The sequence below is a fragment of the Hemitrygon akajei genome, unplaced genomic scaffold (assembly GCF_048418815.1).
Source record: "Hemitrygon akajei unplaced genomic scaffold, sHemAka1.3 Scf000060, whole genome shotgun sequence".
NCBI classification, from domain to species: Eukaryota; Metazoa; Chordata; class Chondrichthyes; order Myliobatiformes; family Dasyatidae; genus Hemitrygon; species Hemitrygon akajei.
This window is the reverse complement of record NW_027331946.1, coordinates 5,235,314-5,261,414: the sequence shown is the minus strand read 5'-3', so window position 1 is coordinate 5,261,414 and position 26,101 is coordinate 5,235,314. Positions and strand designations below refer to the sequence as shown.

The window sequence follows — 26,101 nt, the reverse complement described above, 5'->3', positions numbered from 1 at the left end:
GATTTGTCACACTTGTCAAGTTGTGGCTAAACCTAATCAGGTCATCCCAGTGGCCCCACTCCGGCCTATACCTGCATTCAGTGAACCCTTTTCCAAAGTTATAGTGGATTCTGCTGGCCCATTTGCCAAAGACTAAAGCTGGCCATCAGTATCTGCTAACTATTATGTGTACTGCATCCATATTCCCAGAGGCAATACCTCTCAGAAATATTAAAGCTAAAAATGTGTCGAAGGCTCTTACCGAGGTTTTTTTTTACTTTATTCGATTTGCCTCAAGAAATCCAGTCTGATCAAGGAAGTAATTTTACATCTGGGTTATTCCAGCAGGTAGTTTATGAACTGGGAGCAAAACAAATTACATCGTCTACATACCATCCGGAATCACAAGGGGCTTTAGAAACATTTCACTCTACCCCCAAAACAATGATCAAGACATACTGTGTTGAAAATGGAAACGACTAGGATGAAGGAATACATTTGCTTTTGTTCGCAGTAAGAGAGTCGGTTCAGGAATCATTGGGCTTTACTCCATTTGAACTCGTATTTGGTCGCAGAGTGAGGTGACCCTTGACCTTGTAAAAGGAGCGGTGGATTGATGGGGATGTACATGTTAACTTGTTAGACCATGTTTTAAAGTACAAAAATAAACGACACCAATTCTGTAGTCTAGTGAAACAAAACTTAAAGATTTCTCAAAACAAAATGAAGTGTTGGTTTGATAAGCAGGGTTGCGAAAGAAAATACCGGGTGGGGGATAAGGTGCTTGCCTTATGTTGACGAATCCACTTCAGGTGAAATTCAATAGACCGTATGAAATAGTCTCTCAATTTAATGATGTGAATTATGTTATTACAACACACGACCGACGTAAACTAACACAGCTGGTACACATAAATATGATAAAGCCTTATTTTGACAATCAGGCACCATCTGTGAGTGTTGTTGTCAAAATATATGAATCTGGCAACCCTGAGAATGAAACAATTGACTCGTCTGAGACTTTTCACAAGCCAAACATTGTCCCAGTTAGACTAATGAACTCGGTTGTTCCAGAAAATATTGATAACAAGTTGGCTCATCTGCAGCCAAAGCAACAACAACAGCTGAAGGAATTAGTTCTGAAGTTTAAAGATTTATTTCCCGATGTTCCCAAGCAAACCACGGTCTCAGTACATGACACAGATATTGGTCAAGCCAAACCGATTAAACAACACCCATATCGCATGAACGTAGAAAATGTAAATTGGCTGAGCAATTGTTGTAAGTGTGGAAACAGATTCAGTAGGTCTCAGAGGCACTGATTATGGGAAGGTAAATGCAGAAAAAAAAACAGATGCCTATCCTATCCCTAGGGTAGATGATTGCATCGATAAGGTTGGAATAGCTAATTTCTTACAAAGATTGATCTGTTGACAGGGTATTGGTGTGTTCCATTGACGGACAGAGGTAGAGAAATTTCTGCATTTGTGACACCATCTGGGTTGTATGAATACAATGTTTTGCCTTTTGGAAAGAAAAATGCTCCAGGAACATCCCAGAGAATGATTGATTCTGTAATTCGAGGGTTAGAACACACAGATGCTTATATTGATGACTTAGTCACAGTCAGTGACACTTGGGAAGAGCACATCTCTACAGTATAAAAGCTGTTTGACAGGCTTTCCCAGGCCAGCCTTACAGTTAACTTGGCTAAGAGTGAATATGGCCATGCCACTGTGACCTGTCTTGGCTATGTTGTAGGTCAAAGCAAGTTGGCTCCTGTTCGGGCAAAAGTCCAGGTAATTTCTCAAGTTCCTATTCTGACTGCTAAGAAGGCTCTTAGAAGGTTTCTGGGAATGGATGGATATTATCGTAAGTTCTGTAAGATCTTTGCTGCTATCGCTCTTCCTCTGACTAATCTCCTGAAGAAGGGTGAAAAGTTTGTTTGGACTGAACCTTGTCAGGAGGCATTTGATCGATTGTTATCAGTATTTGAGATTAGGCCAATCAATGTAGTATTCTCAGCAAATTTAATTAGCAGATTGGAGCTGTGGGTGGCAACACAAGTCATGGGTGCACAGAAAGTAAATGACAGGGCCAAAGAGACAACCCTGTTGGTTATGTGTCCTGAGGGTCACAGCGAGAGGAGATGGAGCCCATTGTTACCACATGCTGGCGATCTGACAGGAAGTCCAGGAGCCAGCTACACAAGGCAGGGTGAAGGCCGAGGTCTCTGAGCTCCTTGTCGATACTTCATGCCTTTGTATGGCTACTGCTCTGCCCATGACTGCAAGGAACTGCAGAGAACATCAGAGAAACAAGCCTCCACTCCATGGACTCTCCCTACACTTCCCCTCCCTCGGAAAAGCAGGCCATGTACACAAAGAACCTCATAACCTGGACATTCTTGCTGCAAACCCGCTCCCACATTGGCAGAGAGATACAAAAGCCTTAAAGTTGTACCTGGTGTACAACCAGGCTGAAGGATGGCTTCCTGTCTGCAGTTATAAGCCAAATGAAAGATAAAATGGACTCGGCCTCACAATGCAACTCGACGTGACCCTGCACCATATGTCTATCTGCATTGCACTTTCTCTGCAGCCATAATGCTTTGATACAGTTATTTTTTTGTTGTATATCAGCTCGATGTACCGTCGTAATGTATCGATCTGTGTGGATGGTACATCAGGGAAGATTTTCACTGTAGCTCAGTACGTGATGATAATAAACAAATTCCCCACTTTAATTGTGTGGAAATATTAGACAGACTGAGCTTCTGCTCTGGAACCACAGAAGAAAACTGACCTGTTGTCATTTCTGTGGAAAGCAAATATATGGAAGATGCTTCAATCTCACATTACGATCTGCGGTAAATGGGATCAGGTGACCGGTGGTGGGTCTCCCATATTAATATCAGAATCAAGTTTAATAGCACCGGAATATACCATGAAATTCGTTGTCTCTGCGGTAGCAGTAGAACCTAATTCTTAACAAAGGATTTTAACAATTGTGATTTAAAATAAGTATATATATAGTACAAAAATAGAAAAAAATGTAATAAACTATTCTAATTGTGTGGAACTATTTGATCCGGATCTCACTGCGTTGTCTGAAGGGGACAAAGGTGAAGCTACACGGACACTTCACCCGCAAATGCTGCAGATCTGCAGAAAAACGTGAACAGGAAACGGGATCAGGTGACGGGTGGAGGGACTCCGACCTGAACCGATGACTCTGCTCCTCTCACCTCACACACTGCCCGACCCATCCGCCGCATTCCCCACATTATTCCATATTTACACCAGATACATGTCTACTTTTCCACACCATATCTACCCCGATCCCTTTCCCTCCACCCCCAGGTCACAGAGTCACGGGCTCGATTCCCATCCCCTTTTTCAGAGACTGGGATCCCTGATTCAACCGCTAAAGATGCTGTGCATTTCAATGTGTTCACCTCTCAGTCCTCGACTCTCTAAATGACATTTAGAGTTATCACATTTGATCTTTCTTCAGGTTATGACCCCACCGCCCCAGGGATCAGTCAGGTGAATCTTCATTGCACTCTCTATAACAAATACTCTCTAACCTCTTTGTTCATCCTCTATGGAATTAATTTCCATCTTCTGCAGCCCCGTGTTGCCCCCACCACTCACCTCCCCCCCTTGTCACTATTTTCACCTTCCACCTCCCCCCTCACCTGGATCCACCTCTCACTCCCCAGCTCTTGCCCCATCCCCACCCCTCACCTCTTTTCTCTGACTATTTCCCGTCCACTCTCAGTCCAGAGGGAGGGTCTCGGCCCGAAATGTTGACGGTCCATTTCCCTCCACAGACACTGAGTTCCTCCGGCAGTTTGTTCTTTGGTCTGTATATGGGGTTAATATGGGGAGCGGGATTTTACACCATATTGCAGGGTTAGGGTTAATGGACTTTTCGGTGAGACAAAAACATTAATCACGGGTTTCATCACTGAATCCAGTGTTGTGAGATGTAAAGTCCCCTGTTATGTGTCCGGCTGTGCCGTGTTAGTGGAATGGGCAGCGTGGTGTTTGTCTCGATTCGGGTCACAACACCAGAATTGCCAGCGGGTAGTGTATTAGTCAACAGAAAACCTCTCGTCCCTGCAGTCTTTGTCTCCTGGTAAACTCAACACCCTGACAGTGTGGACCATAGATACCCCTTCCTCTCAGAGTCAGGGAATCACTCAGACAGCTGATCGCTGAGAGGAATTATATTTATTGGTCATTAAAGTTCGCCCAGATTCGTTTGGACGGATTTGATGTGGAGTTCGGGGTGTCACAGTGAAAGGGCCGGACTGTTGAACTCTCTCCGTTGTCCAAACATCCTTCCAGGTGAGGCGACACTTCACCTGTGAATCTTCCGGGGTCGCCTGTTGTGTCCGCTGCTCCCGATGCGGCCGCCTCGACACTGGTGACACCGGCTGCTCCGCAGTTGTGCCGGGTAGGAATGTTTTTTAACGGGTTTCGATATATTTCTTCCCATTTGTGCGAGAGGGGTGGGTTTTGGGGGTTGATGATAGGGATGCCGTCCTTTTTGATGCGGGGGGTGGGGAGGGAGTTTCATTTTTTTCTCTCTCTGAACGACTTTCATGCTTTCATTGTTTCGTGGTTCTCTGGAGAAGAAAAAAACTCAGCGTTATTTATGAATACCTGCTTTGATAATAAATTAACCTTTGAACTCTCCACTCCGAGCGGGACTTCCCGGTGTCCAAACATTTCAATTCCCATTCCCATTCCCGTTCCGACGTGTCATCCCATCCCTTGCCAAGATGAGGCCACCCTCAGGGTGCAGGATCAGCAACTTATATTCCGTCTGGGTGCCCCCACCCAACCTGATGGCATGAATATCGATTTCCCCTTCCGGTGAACAAATTTACCTCACACCCCTCCCTCCCACTCCCTCTCATCCTCTCTGTCTTTGTGTGTCCTCTCACCTGCTTATCACTTCACTCTGGGTCCACTGCTCCATCCCTTTCTCAATATATTGAAGTGTACCTGTGAGTATCGATACTCAAAATATCCTCACACGTCAGGTGTTACATGGTTCGACCTTTATACATCCTGTTTAGTGTTTAAATATATAAAAAGTTAAAGAAGCCTGAAACTTTACATAAATTATTATCGCAACTATACGAATAGAAAATATTGTATTTTGGAAGTGACAAATGTTAACGGGAGGAGAGCAACCATTTGGGAGGATTGGAAATGCATTTCATCTCGTTCATTGCCTCACTAAATTACTCTTTTTCCGATCAACACAAAGAGAACAAGAGCCTCTTTTCAATCAACTACACTTGGTGGAGCGAGGCCAAGGATTTAATCAGCCACTAATTATATGAAATGACGTAAAACTAGCTTGTAGCCTAGAATTTTTTTTTTCCATTTGGCTTCCAAAACAAAACTAAATATATCCAGGTGTAGAAGAGGATTTTGGATGATTACCTTGAATATTTCATCAAAATCAGGCTGAAGATGAGCGAGCAGTGAATTTTTCTTTCATTATTTTCGACTCTTAAGCATAGGTTTCGATGTTCATTCCGTGCTTAATATAGCTCCTTCCTGGTATCCAATGGTACAAATTGGAAAGAGCGGAAAAATGCTCGCATTTGTGTACATGTATTCCCCAGCTTCCTTGGATAACGGATCGAGTGAGAAGGAATTTCACAAATACCTAAATTAAAAACAGTCACAGCTCCAGGATTTCACCAAAAACGATCAAATATCCTAATGTTATTAGTGGTATTTTTCCCCACCAGCCAACACCCCCGCTTCCGTAAAATTCCCTCTATTTAATATCCGGGGTTGTTAAATTCCGTGCTTGTTTATTTTGACTGTTTTACAGAGGTGTCGGAGCGGCGCTCCGGTGAGCTTTGCTAGCACTGCACCCCTGAATGTATGAGACAGGACAGTGTTAAATGCAAAATCCTGAACAGTGTCGATGATCAGAGGGATCTTAGACTCCAAGTTCATCGCTCCCTGAAAGAGACTGCTCAGATTGATCGGGTGGTTAAGAAGGCAAATGGCGTGGTTGTCTTTATTAGTTGAAGCACTGAGTTCAAAAGTCATGAAGTTGTGTTGCAGCTTTGTAAAACTAGATAGACCACATCTGGAGTGTTTCATACAGTTCTGGTCGCCCCCATTCTCGGAAGGATGTCGGGGCTTTGGAGAGGGCGCAGAAGAGGTTTACCAGGACACTGCCTGGATTAGAGAGCATGAGCTATAACAGGAGCCTGGACAAACTTGTGTTGTTTTCTCCAGAACGGCGCAGGCTGGGGTGAGGCTGGATGGACGTTGATCAGATTACGAGAGGAATAGATAGAGTGGACAGAGGGTATGTTTTTTCCTGGGGGTTTGAAATGTCTGACATATTTAAGGTGAGAGGAGATGTGAGGCGCATCTGTTTATTTCCACAGAATGCTGGGAAGCTGGAGTCTATGCCTGGGGTGTTATACCCCACCGGTCACGTGATCCCATTTTCCCCTCCCATTTAACCGCAGATGTAACAATCTCTTTGTGCATGTTCACAATCTCCAGGTGGGTGGTCACGCATCCTCCATGTTGTGTTGGGAAATCTGATGTTGGCCACTGAGTCCCGTTAACTTCCCCCGAACTCGCCTCGCTTCCTGAGGCTCCTCATATTTGTCCTGGAGCTTTATGGCGGTTGTGTCTTCTCCCGGACTGGGGTGGGTGAGAAAGGAGAACGTCCCAGATTGTGGGGATCTTTGATTTCACTGCCTGCTTTACCGAGGGACTGGGAAGTCTCGGGGGGAAGATGGTTTCTGTGATGTGCTGATCTGGATCCAAAGGTCTTACCAGTTCCTCGCAGTCACGGGCAGAGTAGTTACCATGCAAAGCATGAAGTGTCCGGATGCGAAACTTTCTACGGTGTGTTGATAAAAATTTGGTGAGGGTCAAAGTATATCTGGCAAAGTTCTTGTTGTTTTTGCTAATTCTGCCATTTTAGAATCTTTTATACAATAGTATGTACTATTCATTCAGTACCTATGTGTTGCTGGAGGACCATCAGTGATTGTCCTTGATCCCTTCTCCCACCTGGTTCCATCTGCTCATCTTGTTCAACCTCTGTCCAGTCTCCTCACACCACCCAACCCCGCTTCAGTGATATACATCAACCATCTGGGTCATCCTCAGTCCACCTTGTATCCCACCTCCTCAATGTTATATATCAGCAAACTTTCTTCCAACCCTTGTCTTCATTGTGAAGTGTTCTTTTGTACCTTTGGCCTCGCTGAGTCATTTCCAGAATCGGTTATTGTTAGCTGGAATGCCAGAGGGTCATCAGGTCCCAGTTGTGTTGTGCATTGGTGTGGAGGTGCTAGTTTATGAACAGTGACGGACTGACACACTGCAGCATTTTACTGGCAGCAAAGAGTACTGGGAGAGTTGGTGCTTGGGCTCTAATCCTGTGATTGGCATTCCAGGCAAATGAAACTGCTGGTGTTCTGGCTTTGACTTTGGTTTGAGCTTCTACAGAAGGGGCTGGATGCTCGTCCTGCAATGAAGCAGAAATTTCGAGCAGCTGGACATTGGTTGTGGTGAAATCCTAGATTGCACTACCCAGTGTAAGATGTGGGGACGATGTGTCAGACTCTCGGGGTCGGTGAGTGGCAGGTTCAGCTGTGTGAGTCTGTGAGGTTGGGTCCTGGGAGATCACGGTTTTTGATCCAGGTAAAGTGGACCCGGGATTGAGCTGCTTGGGCTTGTGAGGTGTTGATCGAGTATTTCTGGTCTGGGATCAGATGTTTGTTTCTGGAGTTCCTTTGGAAGCAATGACTCCCTATCTGAGGAGAGCATGAGTTCCCATTCCATCCCTCACAGGGAGAGGCTGTGAGTAAATGGGCTGTTCCGTGTTTACAACAGTAGAAATAGACCCTGAGTTTGGTGTTCAAACTGTGTTTGGAAATCCCCCCCCCCCCTCACTGTCACACAGTGGAAATCAGGCAGCTGTGCTAAAGATCTGCACTAAAAACTGAAAATATTTGAAGTCATTCTGATGAAATGTTATTAATTGAATTGTATTGTAAGCTGTTCCTTACCTGCTGAGTGTTTCTGGTAATTCCAGTTTCTTTTTATTTCTTGGTTTATATTTCATGAAATGGACCTGTCTTAACCTGGAAATGAAATTGGCTGTGATAGTTTGTAGGCCTCTGTTAGACTCTGCAAGTCTGCCCTCTCCACGCCACCGATGTTGTCCAAGGGAAGGGCATTAGGACCCATACAGCTTGGCACCGGTGTCGTCACTCAAGGACACACAGGCAACCTCTGCCAAGGCTCGAACTAGCAACCTTCAGATCTCTAGACAAAAGCCTTAACCACTTGGCCACGCGCCAACACATGTGATAGTAGAACAGTAAAGAAAGCACAACGTTTCCCTTTAAATTATCCTGGTACCAATTTGTCCGTTATTCCTGGAAATGTGTTCAGTAGAGTTGTTGCTAACAAGCTTTACATAAATAATCTCAGGAATGATCGGTGTTATGCATGAGGAGCATTTGATGGTTCTGGACCTGTGCTCACTGGAGTTCAGAGGGACGGTGGGGGTGGTGGAGGATGTATGGTTAAGTAAACCTACCAAATGCAGAAAAGCCTGGATACAGTCGACATGGAGAGGATGTTTCCATTAGACTGAGAGTCTGTGATCTGACAGAGTCTCAGAATAAAGATGCTTCCCCTTAAAACTCAGATGAAAAAAAAATTTTGGCCAAAAGATGTCTGATCTGTGGAATTTGTTGCCGCAGAAGTTGGTTGAGGCTGCCATTTGGGTATATTTATGACGGAGATTAATATATTCATGATTGCTAAGTAGCTTCAGGGTTACAGGAGGAAGACAGGAATATGATGTTGGAATAAAAATCAGCCGTGGTTGAGTGGTGGGTTGAGTAGATCGAATCATCTAATTCTGTTCCTGTGTCTTATGTCTTACCGTGACTGAATGATGGCTCCTTCTTATCCCATATCATTCTGTGACATGTGAGGGACAATAAAAGATTGTTCACTGAGATCATTAAATCTGCCTTCAACGTTTAAATTTCAGTGAGTTTTGTTCTTAGTAACATTACGCAGAAATGTTTAGTTCTCCTTTTCATTATTAATGTGCTTCATTGTCTCTCTGGTTAAAGTTAGACCTGTGGTGAGAGATTTATTTGAAGAAATACCCCAACTGGAGGCAAACCACGACTGAAGACGAGGGAACAGCAACAAGTGAACCAGCACGAGGACTGAGAGCTTCAACTGGAGAGAACCCATCTGACTCAGAGATTCCAGTGATTCAGTCGGGAGAAAGTTTGGTGAGTCTCATTTACTCAAACACTGGTCCTTTAGACATTACATACCTGCACAAAGGAAGGTAGGAAATAGTTGGAGTGAGACCGAATGTGCCCAGAAGTACCAGTTATGCCTCTGTCAGACCCAGGTGCAATCACTCCAGGTCTGGTAATGTGCTTCCAGCAGCCCAGCCCTTTGAAACCACTCCCATTCCCTCACAGTGGTTACTCAGTTCAAGATCTTGCATCCTCTGATGTAGCTTTTGGTCAGTTCTGAGTGGGGAGAGGGAAAGAGAGGGGAGTATTTATGCTGACTGTCTTTCAAAAACAGTATTTGTTTGAACTTGCTGCAAACTCTCTACCCATACCCTGTACTTTCTCAAGTACATAGATGACAAGTAGCAATGGGCGTAACCCCAGAAAACGTCATTAAGCACGGGACTCGAGTCCAAGAAACAGCCTCTCACCATCACCCTGTGCCTCCTACCACCCAGCCATTCCCAGACTCTGGGACTCTGTAACAAACTCAATGTTAACAGGAAGATTAGTCAGTGATTAAGATGAAGAGAGACTTGTGGCCTCCTGAAAGGACACGTGAGCTGAACTGTCTGATCCTGTGGACCACATCCACCCTCTTTGACAACGTAATTTACCCCTTGCCCATCCACCCAGGTCATGTTGCATCTGATAACCCACAGTACCCCAACCACCCTCCGTCCTGCCAGTGCCCCCACACCCTTCTATCCATTCACCCTACACCAACACATAGAAGGCCCCCTTCACCCATGTCCACCCTCCCAGCTTGGGGAACCAGAGCAAACTGATCACGCGATCCTGACTCAGTGCAAAACTAAAACCAGGGATGCAAGACTGGAGAGCCCAGAGCCTCCAGCTGTCCGGCGCGGTCCCGGCCCTTTCCCACTGTAACCGGCCCTTGATTTACACAAACCCGAGATCAACACCCTCCTCACCGCCATCTGAACAGGAGAAACACCCGTATCAGCTGGGGTGACCTGCAGTTTGTCCCCGTATGTGTAAAAACTCCCCGCTGTCAGATATGGAGACCAGAATCGTATGCGGTAAAACCATATAACAATTACAGCATGGAAACAGGCCATCTTGGCCCTTCTAGCCGGTGCTGAACGCTTACTCTCACCTAATCCCACTTACCTGCACTCTGCCCATAACCCTCCATTCTTTTCCTGTACATATACCTATCCAATTTTTTTTAAATGACAAAATCGAACCTGTCTCTACCACTTCCACTGGAAGCTCGTTCCACACAGTTACCACTCTCTGAGTAAAGAAGTTACCCCTCGTGTTACCCCCTAAACTTTTGCCCCTTAACTCTCAACACATGTCCTCTTGTTTGAATCTCCCCTACTCTCAATGGAAAAAGCCTATCCATGTCAACTCTGTCTATCCCGTCATAATTTTAAATACCTCTATCAAGTCCTCCCTGAACCTTCTACAGTCCAAATAATGAAGACCTAACTTGTTCAACCTTTCTCTGTAACTTGAGTGCTGAAACCCAGGTAACATTCTGGTAAATCTCCTCTGTACTCTATTGACATCTTTCCTATAATTCGGTAACCAGAACTGTATACAATACTCCAAATCTGGCCTCGCTAATGTCTTCTACAATTTTAACATCACATCCCAACTCCAATACTCAATGCTCTGATTTATAAAGGCCAGCATACCAAAAGCTTTCTTCACCACATGAGATTCCACCTTCAGGGAAATATGCACCATTATTCCTAGATTTCCTCACACTGTCTACAAGCTTTCTCTATTTGTGAACTAACCTCTTCTCTCCTAGTCTCTTCAATTTGATTCCCACCCCCACAACCATTCTAGTTTAAAGTCTCCCCAGTAGCCTTCACAGATCTCCCCATCAGGATATTGGTCCCCTTGGGTTTCAAGTGCAACCCGTCCTTTTTGTACAGGTCACTCCTGCCCCAAAAGAGGTCCCAATGATCCAGAAACTTGAATCCCTGCCCCTGCTCCAATCCCTCAGCCACACACTTATCCTCCACCTCATTCCATTACTACTGTCACTGCCGCGTGGCACAGGCAGTAATCCCCAGATTACTACCTTTGCGGACCTTCTTCTCAACTCCCTTCCTAACTCCCCATATTCTCCTTTCAGGACCTCTTCCCTTTTCCTACCTATGTCATTGGTACCTATATGTACCACGACCTCTAGCTCCTCAGCCTCCCACTTCAGGATATCATGGACGTGATCAGAAACATCCATGGCACCAGGGAGGCAAACTACCATCCGGGTCTCCTGACTGCGTACACAGAATCGCCTATCTGACTCCTTAACTATTGAGACCCCTATTGCTACTGCCTTCTTCTTCCTTTCCCTACCCTTCTGAGCTTCAGGGCCGGACTCTGTGCCGGAGGCACGGCCGCTGTTGCTTCCCCCAGGTAGGCTGTCTTCCCCCCCCAACAGTATTCAAACAGGTGTACTTATTGTCAAGGGGTACAGCCACTGGGGTACTCTCTAGTACCTGACTCTTCCCCTTCCCCCTCCTAACCATGACCCATCTGTCTGCCTCCCATGGCCCTGGTGTGACCACCTGCCTGTAACTCCTCTCCATCAACTCCTCGCTCTCCCTGACCAGACGAAGGTCATCGAGCTGCATCTCCAGTTCCCTGGCTCAGTCCCTCAGGAGCTGCAGCTCGGCGCACCTGGTGCAGATGTGAACATCCGGGAGGCTAGGAGACTCCGGGACCTCCCACATCCGACACCGAGAACAGCAAGCTGCCCTCACACTCATAATTCCCAGCATGGAACCGTAAACCCACCGTGGATTTGTCCGATGACTTGTGAACATATGTGATTAATGACCCTGCAACTGGGGACTGAATAATTAGTTCATCTAACAATTCAAATCATATACACCAATCTCCTTGCCTTTCTCACTCACCCCTAGCTACTTACCCCATTTCCCTCACCACACCCTCCTCACAGTTCCTCTTCCTCATAGGGCCTTCTACTTCAGCCCTCCCTTCTTGCTCCCTCTCAATCATCCTTGCTTCGTCCCCACCTCTCCCCTCCCCCTTCCCTCTTCTCTATCCACCTGTTACACTGCTACTCAACCAGTCTCCCACTCTCTTTCACCCCTTTTCTCACGCTCTGCTTCTCTATCACCACTCTCTCTACTCTATTAACAAATCGTACTCCCCTCTCGTCTCTCTTCATCTCTTCACTCTCTCATGCCTCTCTTCATTTCTCTCACACTCTCTCCCGTTCTCCCCTTCTATCCCCTCTGTTTCTCTTACTCTTCCATTCTCTCTTCCATCCCTCAATCGCTGTCCCTACCCCTATCACCCACCATCTCACTCGCCATCTCAGTCACCCTCTACCTTCCCATCTCCTCCTCTCTCACGCACCTTCTCACCTCACTCAATCTCATCTCTCTCACTCACTCACCTCCACCACTCTGCAACCTCCTCCATTTCCAGCTCTCTCCCTCTCTATCTATCTCTCTCCCTACATCCCACACTCCCCCTCTCTCAAACACTCTCCCTGCTGGCTCCCGTATCCCACATTGTCTTCCCCTCTTTTCTCTCCCTCTAAATCTACCACTCACCCCTCGCGTTCTCCCTCTTCGCTCCCTGTCAGTCCCACTCCTCCTCCCTGTCACACCCTGCGCTCTCCACCCCATCCCATACAGTGGTATGCAAATGGCTGGGCACCACTGGTCAAACTTCCTGTTACTGTGAATAGTTAAGTGAGTAGAAGGTGAACTGGTCTCCAAAAGTCATAAAATTAAAGACAAAACATTCTTTTCAACATTTTAAGCAAGATTAGTGTATTATTAAAAACACAAAATGCTGGCAGAACACAGATGCCAGACAGCATCTATGGGAGGAGGTAGTGACAATGTTTCGGGCTGAAACCCTTCATCAGGAGTTTAGTGTATTATTTCTGTTTTGTACAATTTTAGAGTGGGGAAAAAAAGGAAAGGAGCACCAAGGAAAAGTCTGGGCACCCCAAGAGATTTGAGCTCTCAGTTAAATTTTACCAAGGTCTCAGACCTGAATTAGCTTGTTAGGACAATGGCTTGTTCACAGTCATCGTTAGGACAGGCCAGGTTATGCAAATCGCAAAGCTTTATAAATACCCTGACTCCACAAACCTTGTCCCAACAATCAGCAGCCATGGGCTACTCTAAGCGGCTGCCTAGCACTCTGAAAGTTAAAGTAATGGATGCCCACAAAGCAGGAGAAGGCTATAAGAAGATAGCAAAGCGTTTTCAGGTAGCCGGTTCCTCAGTTCGTAATGTAATTAAGAAATGGCAGTTAACTGGAACGGTGGAGGTCAAGTTGATGTCTGGAAGGCCAAGAAAACTTTCCAAGAGAACTGATCGTAGGATTGCTAGAAAGGCAAACCAAAACCCCCATTTGACTGTAAAAAGACCTTCAGGAAGATTTAGCAGCCTCTGGAGTGGTGGTGCACTGTTCTACTGTGCAGCAACACCTGCACAAACATGACCTTCATGTAAGAGTCATCAGAAGAAAACCTTTCCTGCGTCCTCACCACAAAATTCAGCATCAGAGGTTTTTCTGACATTGAGGGAGAGGTTGTTTTCTTGACACCAGACAGATGTTGTTCAGAGCTCAGACAGAGTCAGCACCAAATGCTTGAGCATGGTGCGATGAATGTGTTGAGCTGTGGAAATCACGATGCAAGAAGCATCATAGGAAAGCCAGATGAGCCCAGGGCATGGAATTGTGATATCGTAGGCATTACTGGGAATTGGTTGCACCCAACAGTCTGAGGGATGTAGGGGAACAAATTTGTAGAGAGTTCACAGACTACACCAAGAAACAATAGTTGATATAATAAGTGATTTTAACTTTCCATATATTGACTGGGACTCCCATACTGTAAAAGGACTAGATGGGGTAGAGTTTGTCAAATGAGCCTTAATCAGTACGTAAAACATCCGGCGTAGAAGTGTGCAATAAGCTGTTGGGAAACGATCCAGGGCTGGTGACAGAAATTAGTGTATGGGAACACTTTGTGTCTAGTGATCATAATGCCATGAGATTCCAAGAAAATATGGAAAAACAGAGGCCTGGACCTCTCTTGAGATTTTAAATTGGAGAAAGATCAATTTTATGGTATTTGCAAGGATTTGACAGGTGTGGACTGGGACAGGCTGTTTTCTGGCAAAGGAGTACTTGGTGAGTGGGAGTTCTTCAGAAGTGAAATTTTGAGGGTGTAGAGTTTGTATGTGCCTACCAAAATAAAAGGTGAAAGGTAACTGGTGCAGGGAACCTTTGTTTTCAAGAGATATCGAGGCCCTGGATATTTTGTTCCTCTAAATTCTTCAGGCTGTTGGGTGCTACCAAGACACATTAATGACTACAATATTATATTTCCACACCCTGAGCTCATCTGACTTTCTTTAGTTGTCCTCTCCTGGTTTCTAAAAGCTTATTTGTCCTCTCTTTGGCTTTTTTGTTGGTTTTGGGTTCTCATTTCAGCCACGGTTGAGTCCTCCTGCCTTTCCAATGCTTCCACTTCGTTGGGATGTAGTGATCACTCAGGTCCCGAGTTGCTCCCAGAAACTCCATCCATTGCTGCTCCATCGTCACTCCTACCAGATTCCCCTTCCAGTCAGGTTTGGCCAGCTTCTCTGTCACAGAAACGTGGAGAAGGTCAGAACAGAAACATGCCCACTCTGGACAAACAGAATGGTGACCTATACGGGACTCAAAATAGATGGGGGAGGTTTTAAATAGTTGTTTTGCATCCGTATTTGCTCAGGAGATGGACACAGAGTCGATAGAAGTGAGACAAATCAGCATCAACTTCATGGACCCTGTACAGATTACAGAGGTGGAGGTGTTTGCTGTCTTAAGGCAAATTATCATGGATCAATCCCCAGGGCCTGACAAGTTGTTCCCCAGGACCCTGCGGAAGACAAGTGCAGAAATTGTGGGGGCCCAAGCACAGATATTTAAATCATCCTTAGTGACAGGTGAGATACTGGAGGATTGGAGGACAGCCAAGGTTGTTCTGCTGTTCAAGAAAGGCTCTAAGGATAAATGAGAAAACTTTATGTTAGTGAGCTTGACATCAGTAGTGGGAAAGTTATTAGAACATATGTGCAGGAACCGGATATGTAAATATTTGGATAGATGTGGACAGATTAAGGATAGACAGCATGGTTTTGTGCATGGTAGGTCATGTCTAGCCAATCTTATAGAGTCTCTGGAGAAAGCTATCAGGAAAGTGGATGAAGGCAAGGCAGCTGATGTTTTCTACATGGGCCCACACTTGACAAAGTCACATATGGGAGGTTGGTTCAGTCACTCAGCATTCAAGATGAGACAGTCAATTGGATGAGGCAATGGTTTTGGGAAAGGTACGCTGCAACCGGAGTTTCTCCGGTTAGCGGACGATTTCCCTCCGTGCCTCTCTGGCGTCGTGGGGGTACGCTGCAACCGGAGTTTCTCCGGTTAGCGGACGATTTCCCTCCGTGCCTCTCTGGCGTCGTGGGGGTACGCTGCAACCGGAGTTTCTCCGGTTAGCGGACGATTTCCCTCCGTGCCTCTATGGCGTCGTGGGGGTACGCTGCAACCGGAGTTTCTCCGGTTAGCGGACGATTTCCCTCCGTGCCTCTCTGGCGTCGTGGGTGTACGCTGCAACCGGAGTTTCTCCGGTTAGCGGACGATTTCCCTCCGTGCCTCTCTGGCGTCGTGGGGGTACGCTGCAACCGGAGTTTCTCCGGTTAGCGGACGATTTCCCTCCGTGCCTCTCTGGCGTCGTGGGGGTAAGCTGCAACCGGAATTTCTCCGGTTAGCGGACGATTTCCCTGCGTGCCTCTCTGGCGTCGTGGGGGTAAGCTGCAACCGGAATTTCTCCGGTTAGCGGACGATTTCCCTCCGTGCCTCTCTGGCGTCGTGGGGGTACGCTGCAACCGGAGTTTCTCCGGTTAGCGGACGATTTCCCTCCGTGCCTCTCTGGCGTCGTGGGGGTACGCTGCAACCGGAGTTTCTCCGGTTAGCGGACGATTTCCCTCCGTGCCTCTCTGGCGTCGTGGGGGTACGCTGCAACCGGAGTTTCTCCGGTTAGCGGGCGATTTCCCTCCATGCCTCTCTGGCGTCGTGGGGGTACGCTGCAACCGGAGTTTCTCCGGTTAGCGGACGATTTCCCTCCAAGCCTCTCTGGCGTCGTGGGCAACCGCGTACGAGGCAAGTTACAGCAGAGGTTCCAAAGAAATCAGCAGCCCGTAACCCGGCATGGATGGAAAGTGTGCAGGGGAGCCGGCTGGATTCAAATTCAGGTTCATCCTGAAGTCCGGCACTGTTACCACCAGCCAGATCCGGAGATTTTTTTCCAATATTTTTATTGATTGTGTGTATATATATAAACTATCAAAAATGATAAAATGGTACCAAATACCGTATATTAGAAACACACTTATAATCATGAATACCCTATATTCATGTAAATTGACTTAAATCATAATATTGAAATCTTCTAATTTTATCATTATACAAAAAAAATCTAATCCGCTACCAACAAAAAGCTGCTTGGTAAGCAAAAGAAAAAAAAAGAAAAACGTCCTTATCATTATAAAGAAATAGATGATAATATGAGCCAACAGCCGTACGTAACAACAAATCAAATGCTTTGAAAATAATTCAAAAATGGTCCCCATTATGTTTGAAAGTCTTTGATTCAGAAATTGAACACCAAATCTTTTCGAAATTTAAGCATGACGTAACATCACGTAGCCACTGATCAGGTATGTCCAAAATCATATCTTGCCCTCCAACAATACCAAATAAGGCAGTCAAAGGATTAGGCTTAAAATTAACTTTAAAAAGTGCAGAAAAGCTTTGAAATACTTCCTTTCAGTACTTTTGAAGACTCGGCCATATCCGAAACATAAGAATCAATGAAGCTAATCCATAGTTGCATCTGTCACAATAGGGAGACATATCCAAATAAAAACGAGAGAGCTTATCCTTAGTCATATGGGCCCTATGGACTACTTTAAATTGTGGGAGGGAATGGCAGGCATATAACGATGAAGTATTAACCAATTTATAAATTTCATTCTAGGTTCCTCAGAGATTGAAGTCTGCAAATCTTGTTCCCAGAGATTTTTAATTTTGTCTAAAGGAACATTTCTCATTCTCAACAGCATGCCATAAATATTGGATATTGAACCATTCTGAAAAGGTTTCAGATTAAAAATTGCATCTAATAAATTCTTATCTGGACTTTTTGGAAATGTATGCAATTGAGACTGCAGAAATTCCCTAATTTGCAGTTAAAAAAAAAAGTTTTTTGGTAAGCTATATTTAGCTGACAATTGCTCAAGCGAAAAGATTTCCTCCAACTAACAAATCCTGGAAGCATTTAATACCCAGTCTATCCCATTCTTTAAAAACTACATCGATCAAAAAGGTTTAAAAAATAGCTAGAAAAAATAGGACTTGATAGAGAATGTCTCATTAAAACAAAATATTTTCTAAATTGTATCCAAATCCTCAAAGTATGTTTAACTACCAAACTGTCAGTTAGTTTACTTAAAGATAAAGAAAGTGAAGATCCAAGAAGAGAAATAATAGAGAATTTATGAACAGAATTAGCTATAGAAACCCAAGCAGGACAGTCCTCATGATTAATATAGTATGACCAAAATGTGAGGTTTCCATATATTGCCTGCCCAGTAATAAAACATAAAATTTGGTAAAGCTAAACCTCCATTCTTTCTTGCTTTTTGAAAATGAAATTTATTTAGTCGAGAAAGTTTATGTTTCCATATATAGGAAGATAGGGTAGAGTCAAGAGAATCAAAAAAGGATTGAGGAATAAAGACGGGTAAGGCCTGAAAAAGGTATATAAATTTAGGTAAGATTCATTTTAATAGAATTGATTTGGCCAATCAACGATAATGAAAGAGGCAATCATTTTGAAAGTGTCCGTTTAATGTAACCCGATAGAGTGAAAAAACTTCCTTTAAATAGTAGCTTATAAATCTTAGTAATTATTACACCAAAATAGGTTAATTGATTTCTTACAGTTTTAAAAGGAAGGTTAGTATGAATGGGTACCAAATTATTCAAAGGAAGAAGTTCAGTCTTATGTAAATTTAGATTATATCCTGAAAATTGGCTGAAACAAGAAAGTAAAGAAAGCACAGAAGTTTCGACCTTAGAAATATAAAGTAGTAGGTCATCGGCATAGAACAAAACTTTGTGAATAATACCTCTCCTTAATATCCCAGCGATACAGTGAGATTCTCTAAAGGCAATAGCTAAGTGTTCTAAGGCCAGATCAAAGATCAAAGGACTCAAAGGACAACCTCAAAGGACCAGACTGGATTTATTAAAGATCAATATTCTCATTTCACTATTTGTTGTTTATTAAATGTCATTTATTCTCCTTCTAAAGAGACATTGGAATGTGTGACATCCTTAGGTGCTGAGAAGGCCTTTGATTGGGTTGAATGGAATTATCTATTTAAAACATCAGAAAATTTAATTTTGGGCCTGATTTTATTCAATGGTTTAAATTCCTTTATTTATATCCTTCTGCTCGGGTTTTAACTAATCTCAGAATTACAAACCATTTATCTCCAATGTGGAACTAAACAAGGTTAGGAGATATTTACATGGCATTAAGTCTATGGCACTTTAAATTAATAGTACATAAAAGAAAATCCCAGCTGTATGTCAACAAAAAAGCTACTTGCGTGAGAGTGTTTCAGTTACTGTGGGGCTAGGCACCCATGCCGCTCAGGGGGAACGGGGAATATTACCAATGGAGAGAGTCAAACTGAGCCAAGTAACAGACTGGAGATGGCAGAAATGCCCCATACTTATAGCGCATCAGAGAGTTTGATGGTCATTCCAGATACCAACACTTTGTCCAGTTAGAAGGTGATTTCTCTCTCCAACTTGGGTTGAACCACACTGTAACAGTGTGATATCAGATCACACGTTGGCAACTCAAGTGAGCTCATCTGAAATGTTGTCCTTCACCCACTGATGAATTTTTAAATCTTTTCAGGTTAAAAATGACAAGGAATTTGTCAATGGAAATTCAAACACAGCACACCAGTTTTGCTGTCTCGCTCTAGATATTTAAGAAGTGGAGCGAGGGATTCACTCGATCATCCTTCCTGCTCAGACTGTGGAGAGGGATTCACTCGGTCATCTGACCAACTGGCACGCCCATCATTTTACACAGGGGAGAGGCCATTCACCTGCTCAGACAGTGGGAGTGCATTCACTCGGTCATCTCATCTGAAGGTATATCAGCAAGTTCACACTGGGCAAGGCCATTCACCTGTTCTGTGAGTGAGAAGGGGTTCAGTCGGTCTTCCCACCTGTGGACACACCAGTCAGATCACACTGGGCAAAGGTTGCTCATCTGCTGAATTTGTGGGAAAGTATTCACTCGGTCATCTGATCTAATGGCTCACCTGCGAGTTCACACTGGGGAGAAGCCGTTCACCTGCTCGGACTGTGGGAAGAGATTCACTCGGTCATCCCATCTGAAGGTACATCAGTTAGTTCACACTGGGGAGAGGCCATTCACCTGCTCAGACTGTGGGAAAGGATTCACTCGGTCATCTGATCTAATGGCTCACCAGCGAGTTCACACTGGGGAGAGGCCATTCACCTGCTCAGACTGTGGGAAAGGATTCACTCGGTCATCTGATCTAATGGCTCACCAGCGAGTTCACACTGGAGAGAGGCCATTCACCTGCTCAGACTGTGGGAAGGGATTCACTCGGTCATCCCATCTGAAGGTACATCAGTTAGTTCACACTGGGGAGAGGCCATTCACCTGCTCAGACTGTGGGAAAGGATTCACTCGGTCATCCCAACTGAAGGTACATCAGTTAGTTCACACTGGGGAGAAGCCATTCACCTGCTCAGTCTGTGGGAAGGGATTCACTGATCCATCCAAACTACAGAGACATCAGCGAGTTCACACTGGGGAGAAGCCGTTCACCTGCTCAGACTGTGGGAAGGGATTCACTCGGTCATGTAAACTGAAGTTACATCAGCGAGTTCACGCTGGGGAGAGGCCATTCAGCTGCTCAGTCTGTGGGAAGGGATTCACTCAGTCATCTGACCTACTGGTACATCAGCGAGTTCACACTGGAGAGAGGCCATTCACCTGCTACGAATGTGGGAAGGGATTCACTCGGTCATTTGAACTGAAGGTACATCAGAGAGTTCACACTGGAGAGAGGCCATTCACCTGCTCAGACTGTGGGAAGAGATTCACTCTGTCATCTACCCTACTGGTACACCAGCGAGTTCACACTGGGGAGAAGCCATTCACCTGCTCAGAATGTGGGAAGGGATTCACTCGGTCGTTTGAACTGAAGGTACATCAGAGAGTTCACACTGGAGAGAGGCCATTCACCTGCTCAGACTGTGGGAAGGGATTCACTCGGTCATCCCATCTGAAGGTACATCAGTTAGTTCACACTGGGCAGAAGCCATTCACCTGCTCAGACTGTGGGAAGGGATTCACTCGGTCATGTAAACTGAAGTTACATCAGCGAGTTCACGCTGGGGAGAGGCCATTCAGCTGCTCAGAATGTGGGAAGGGATTCACTCGGTCATTTGAACTGAAGGTACATCAGAGAGTTCACACTGGAGAGAGGCCATTCACCTGCTCAGAATGTGGGAAGGGATTCACTCGGTCATTTGAACTGAAGGTACATCAGAGAGTTCACACTGGAGAGAGGCCATTCACCTGCTCAGAATGTGGGAAGGGATTCACTCGGTCATCTGACCTACTGGTACATCAGCGAGTTCACACTGGGGAGAGGCCATTCACCTGCTCAGAATGTGGGAAGGGATTCACTCGGCCATTTGAACTGAAGGTACATCAGAGAGTTCACACTGGAGAGAGGCCATTCACCTGCTCAGAATGTGGGAAGGGATTCACTCGGTCATCTGACCTACTGGTACATCAGCGAGTTCACACTGGGGAGAGGCCATTCACCTGCTCAGAATGTGGGAAAGGATTCACTCTGTCATCTACCCTACTGGTACATCAGCGAGTTCACACAAGGGAGTGGCCATTCACCTGCTCAGAATGTGGGAAGGGATTCATTCGGTCATCTGACCTACTGGGACACCAGTCAGTTCACACTGGGTAGAGGCTGATCACCTACTTAGACTCTGGGAGGAGATTCTCTCAGTCATCTCAACTTTATGTGCATCATTGAGTTCACACTGGGGAGGGGCCGTTCACCTGCTGTGAATGTGGGGAAGGATTCACTCAGTAATCTAACCTTGTGACACAGTACTGGATTCACACTGGGGAGAAACTTTAAATAAGCTGCATGCTGGATATTTGTCCATCACCATTGCTGAATGCAATTTCAAGAGTGACTCATAAATTATTGCTGCTGATCACCACACCCAGTTCTGCACCCTGGTCACTGGGCATGGGAGGAGTTTCTTCTGCTGCACATTCACATTTAATGGGACTGGAGTTTAATATTCTGGATCTGAGAGAAGTAAGTCAGTTCTATTTTAAACTCTGTCTCCAGTACTTGGTGAATTTATAACACACCTAGCGTACAGTAGAGTGTCAACTGAGGCCGGCTGGATCCTGCCAGTGGTTCTGTTCCAGGACAGTCCTTTTCATTTTTTCAATTTTATTATTGATTTCCAGTAAAAAAATACAAATCAGTGGAGAGGTTTAGCAAACAGATAATACAAAAGACATAAACAGCAATAAAGAAAAGTATATATTGTCAAAGTCAGATAGGTTTAATGTTATGCTGTTATATATACAGTGTAATCAAAAAAACACAACTCTTAACAAATCGTTAAAAAAATTGGAAAATGTTATTTATATGCAGGAAAAAAACAGTAAACTAAATAAGAAAAGAGATTGGGCAGTCCAATTGAGGATAGAATTAGAAGAAAAACAAACAGTAAAGGCACCCTTCCAGTCACCTCCAAACCTTCACAGATAAGGATTTTCCCTAAAGAGAATAAAGAAAAAATAAATTAAATCATATGAAAATATTGAATAAAGGGTCACCAGACTTGCTCAAAATTAAAAGATGTATCAAACGTCCAGCTTCTAATTTTCTCCAAGCTTAGATATGACATAATGGAGGTGAGCCAATAGAAAACAGTAGAGGATTAGATTCTTTCCAATATAACAAGATAGTACTCCTAGTCAGTAAAGTTGAAAAGGCAGAATTTGCCTTTTCATGTTGAGCAGAAGCAGATACTCTCCCTATTTCCTCTGGAATAATCCCAAAAATTGCCGTAAGAGAAATTGGGTTGAACATCCACATCTATAACTTTAGATAATATTCTAAACACATCTCTTAGAGCAGCTACTTCTACGTTATATCTGTCACAAATAGTGCTTATATTAGGAAATATATGCGCCAATTTATCTTTAGACATATTGGCCCTAAGTACTATCTTAAACTGAATAGAGAGTCAACTCAGGCCTGCTGGACCCTGCCAGTGATTCTGTCCCACGACAGTCCTTTTAAATCCTCCCCTGTTGTTCACCTCTTGTTCCCCCTGTGGGACGGGTTCCAAACAGTCACCACTCTGTGGGTGAAAAGGTTCCCCTTGAATTTTCTCCAGACTGAAGAAGTTGTGCTGACTGCAGTTCTGTCTGAGATGTTCTTTGCCCCTGAAATCTCTGAGCTGAGGAAGAATGACATTTGGATTTACTCTCCTTATTCATGGCTCATTTCCACATTATGGGTCATTTTCCCTGCTTCTAAAGGGTTGTTAGAAAACACGCTGTCCTCTAAAGACTGAAAGCAGAATGCGAAAACATTGGTTGGATGTTCAAAGGAGCAGGGTCAGAAACCAGAGGTGAGTCTGCACAGGGCAGAGTTTGGGGCTCTGGACGATGGTCGAGGTAAGAACGTATGATGAGGAGAAGGAAATCAGCAGCGGGGTGTGGCAATGAATGACAATAGCAACATTTGGAAGCTGACAGAGAAAATAATTTGTTTGCCTGACTAATGACACAAACAATACCTGTGGTGAGGTGCTCCACTGGTCAGGGAACGTGTGTGTTCAGAATTGTTATATCTATCGAGGGATTTGCTTGTTTATCCTGTAATATTATATCCGGATGGTTATTATGGATTGTCCTATCTGTCATAATATATCGATTATCATATAAATTGTGAGATTTTGACTAAGTGGATTAGGCTGGAATTTATTGTACCTTAATTAGGTTAACATGGTCATTCATACGTTTGTATTTTAAAGCAAGATTTTGGTGAATGATATTTGCAGCTGCATAATTAATCAGATTGTGTTCAACTGCCGCAGGATCCTGGAATGTGTTGGATTGTGTCTGGTTTCTCTTAGCATTTTCTGCATTGATTGCCTTGTTTGTATTGTATGTATTTTTGATTTTTTTCCCCCTTTTGTTAACCACCTTGTCCTGTATTTCTGCATTGAACCCCTCTGTTTCTGGGACGAGGTCTCCAACTCTCAGTCAGGTGCTCGATGATTCCTTTTCACCATCTCATCTGCTCAGATCATTGGGATGTCTCCCATGGAAGGTCATACTCATTCCACTGGTTAATGTTTTCTACCACAGTGATGATTTGTTTTTCTGAGGTAGCTTCTCATTTAAGTTTTCTGGTCTGTATTTCTTATCATAATTGCATATACACATATGGAGTGCTGAATCACGTTCAAATTCAAGTGTAATCCAAGATGGCGGCGCGACGGAGCTTGCAGCGGCCATTCCGGAGCTGATTATCTGTTATTTGTGAAGCGGGGTGCCGTGCGCAATCATAATCGGATGAAAAACGGACGTGGGAGCACGGAGGAACATCTGGAAATCTCCAGGAAGACCTTCTTCGTTGCTGCTGCTGCTGTGAGATCCGGGACTCAGCTGGGAAGAACAGGCCCCCATTCCTCGGGGTCGCGTTGGCGGGGCCGTCTTAATACGCTCGGCAGAGGATGGTGCTCGGAGAAGCTGTGCCGCAGGGGATGGTCGGAGGCGCAGAGGTTCGCCGGACATGGAGTCCGCTGCGGTCAGGTCGCTTTCACTGTGTGTTGTGTCTGCGAGGCTGAGTCGGGCGGCGCCGTGGAAGTCCATAGCGGGGGTATTCCCTTCTGCTGCCTGCGTGGGATGACGAGTCTATCGGGACCCTGTGGACTTGTGGAAACTGTGTGGTGGTTTCTTTTGAACTTATAGTCTTTTAACATCTTTGGACTATTTTTACTGTGCCCATGGTCAGTTTTTTTTGAATGAATTATGCTATTGTTTGCACTGTTGTAACTACGTGGTTTCGTGCAGGTTTTGTAGCTTTAGTTTTTGGTCTTGTTTTGTCTGGTAGGTTTGGAGCCCCTTTCCGGGGATCACGCTAAGACAGTAGCGCGATATTAATACGCAGCATTCTCTCCGGACTCTGGAATGGGGATTGCCAAACGTTATGTGGATTTTCTGGTGTAGACTGTTTTGTCATGTGCTTTTGTGATATCATTCTGGAGGAACGTTGTCTCATTTTTTTTTAACTGCACTGCATTTGTGGTTTCTAAATGACAAATAAACTGAATCTGAATATAATAACGTTTTGATTTACTTTGTTTATCTGTGCGTGGCTCATCGGAGGATTCTGTCCTTTCTTTCATAAGTAGTTGTGTGTTCTGTGTGTTGTTTGTGCTGCTGTTCTTTGCAACCCGGCTCGGAGAAACCTTGTCTAGTTTGTCGGTGTGCATGTGTGTTATTAAATGACAGTAAACTCGACTAGAGGTAGCTAGGCCACACCAACCTCCGAGAAAAACATAGACTGACTGTCCAAACCATGTCCAAACACAAGAAAGGTGAGGAATCACAGAGTCTATATCCTCACCTAGACAGCCTGTGCCCAGGCAGGAATCGGGTCTGGACAAAGTTTTCCCGTCTTTGTGACACCTTTCCTTGACGCCACTCCTTCTAACCGGCATTCACGCTCTCCCTCCCTCCGAACATTATTCACCACCATCACCCTCACTCTGTCTCTCTGACATCCAACCGCCATCCCTGTGGATGAAATTTCCGAATATAAGGTTTACAGGGCTGTATGTTGCTTAAGCTTTGTGAGATTGTGGACTTCTGCGTTTTCCACGAAATAATATCGTGCCTGTCACTGCTGTTCCTCAGAACCTTAATACAGCTGCGCAAATGAGATGAGTTTAACAATAAATCATGAAAATAAACATTGTGAACTAACTCCATTGTTCTGCTAAGATTTCACACACCTCTCTGCTACTAGATATAAAGAGAAGCATTATACTTGTACCTTAGAGTTCCACGCATGTGGACTCTCCGTGATAGCATGTTAAATAAAAGATTTGCCAACTGAACTTGATTCTTTAACATCTCTGACAATTTGCCTTAGTTAAGCAGGATGCCAACAAAATAGTTTCAAGCGATGGAGTAACTGTGGGTGGGAATGGCAACTTCGAGTTAGCTACCCGTTGGGTGATCCGCTTTGAGCCTCCTGGCCCATGACCGGGTAGAAAGGACGGCATCGGCAAGATCAAGTAGGAAAGACCGCAGCATTATGTGAAGTATTGTGGAAATTAAGGACTTGAGGATCCGGATCCTAGTCCCACCCAAGATGTTTTCCAATTAGTAAACAAATCCAACAGGTATAAATAAGTCTTCAAGAGGCGAACGGAACGAAATGTCGTTCACGCTTGAGTTGCGACTGATTGTCTTTCCTTTGCAGGAGCAGGTAAGTAGATTGAAGGCGGATGGGAAGCAGTGACAGTAAAGTTGATCAGGAATGCGGGGGAGAGAGTTTCCTG

General features: G+C 44.7%; 2 protein-coding genes across 7 annotated transcripts in view; both read left to right on the top strand.

Moving 5' to 3' along the window:
* Positions 1–24,272, top strand: part of LOC140721726 (uncharacterized) — a 46,454-nt gene extending 22,182 nt beyond the window's left edge. Inside the window, exons 3-4 of one of the 6 annotated variants that reach the window (XR_012097445.1) lie at positions 9,143–9,310; positions 24,078–24,272. Coding sequence is in view for 3 of the 6 variants with exons in the window: in XM_073036523.1 (XP_072892624.1) it covers positions 19,747–21,456 (1,710 nt within the window). In the remaining 3 variants the exon portion in view is untranslated. Of the gene's footprint in view, positions 1–324; positions 2,915–9,142; positions 9,311–17,384; positions 17,490–19,340; positions 23,433–24,077 lie in introns of those variants that run through there. The other 5 variants (XR_012097444.1, XM_073036523.1, XM_073036522.1 and 2 more) reach the window with 5 other exon arrangements.
* LOC140721733 (NACHT, LRR and PYD domains-containing protein 3-like) overlaps positions 1–26,101 on the top strand; it is a 943,069-nt gene that overhangs the window by 230,776 nt on the left and 686,192 nt on the right. The gene's annotated exons all lie outside the window — the stretch shown is intronic.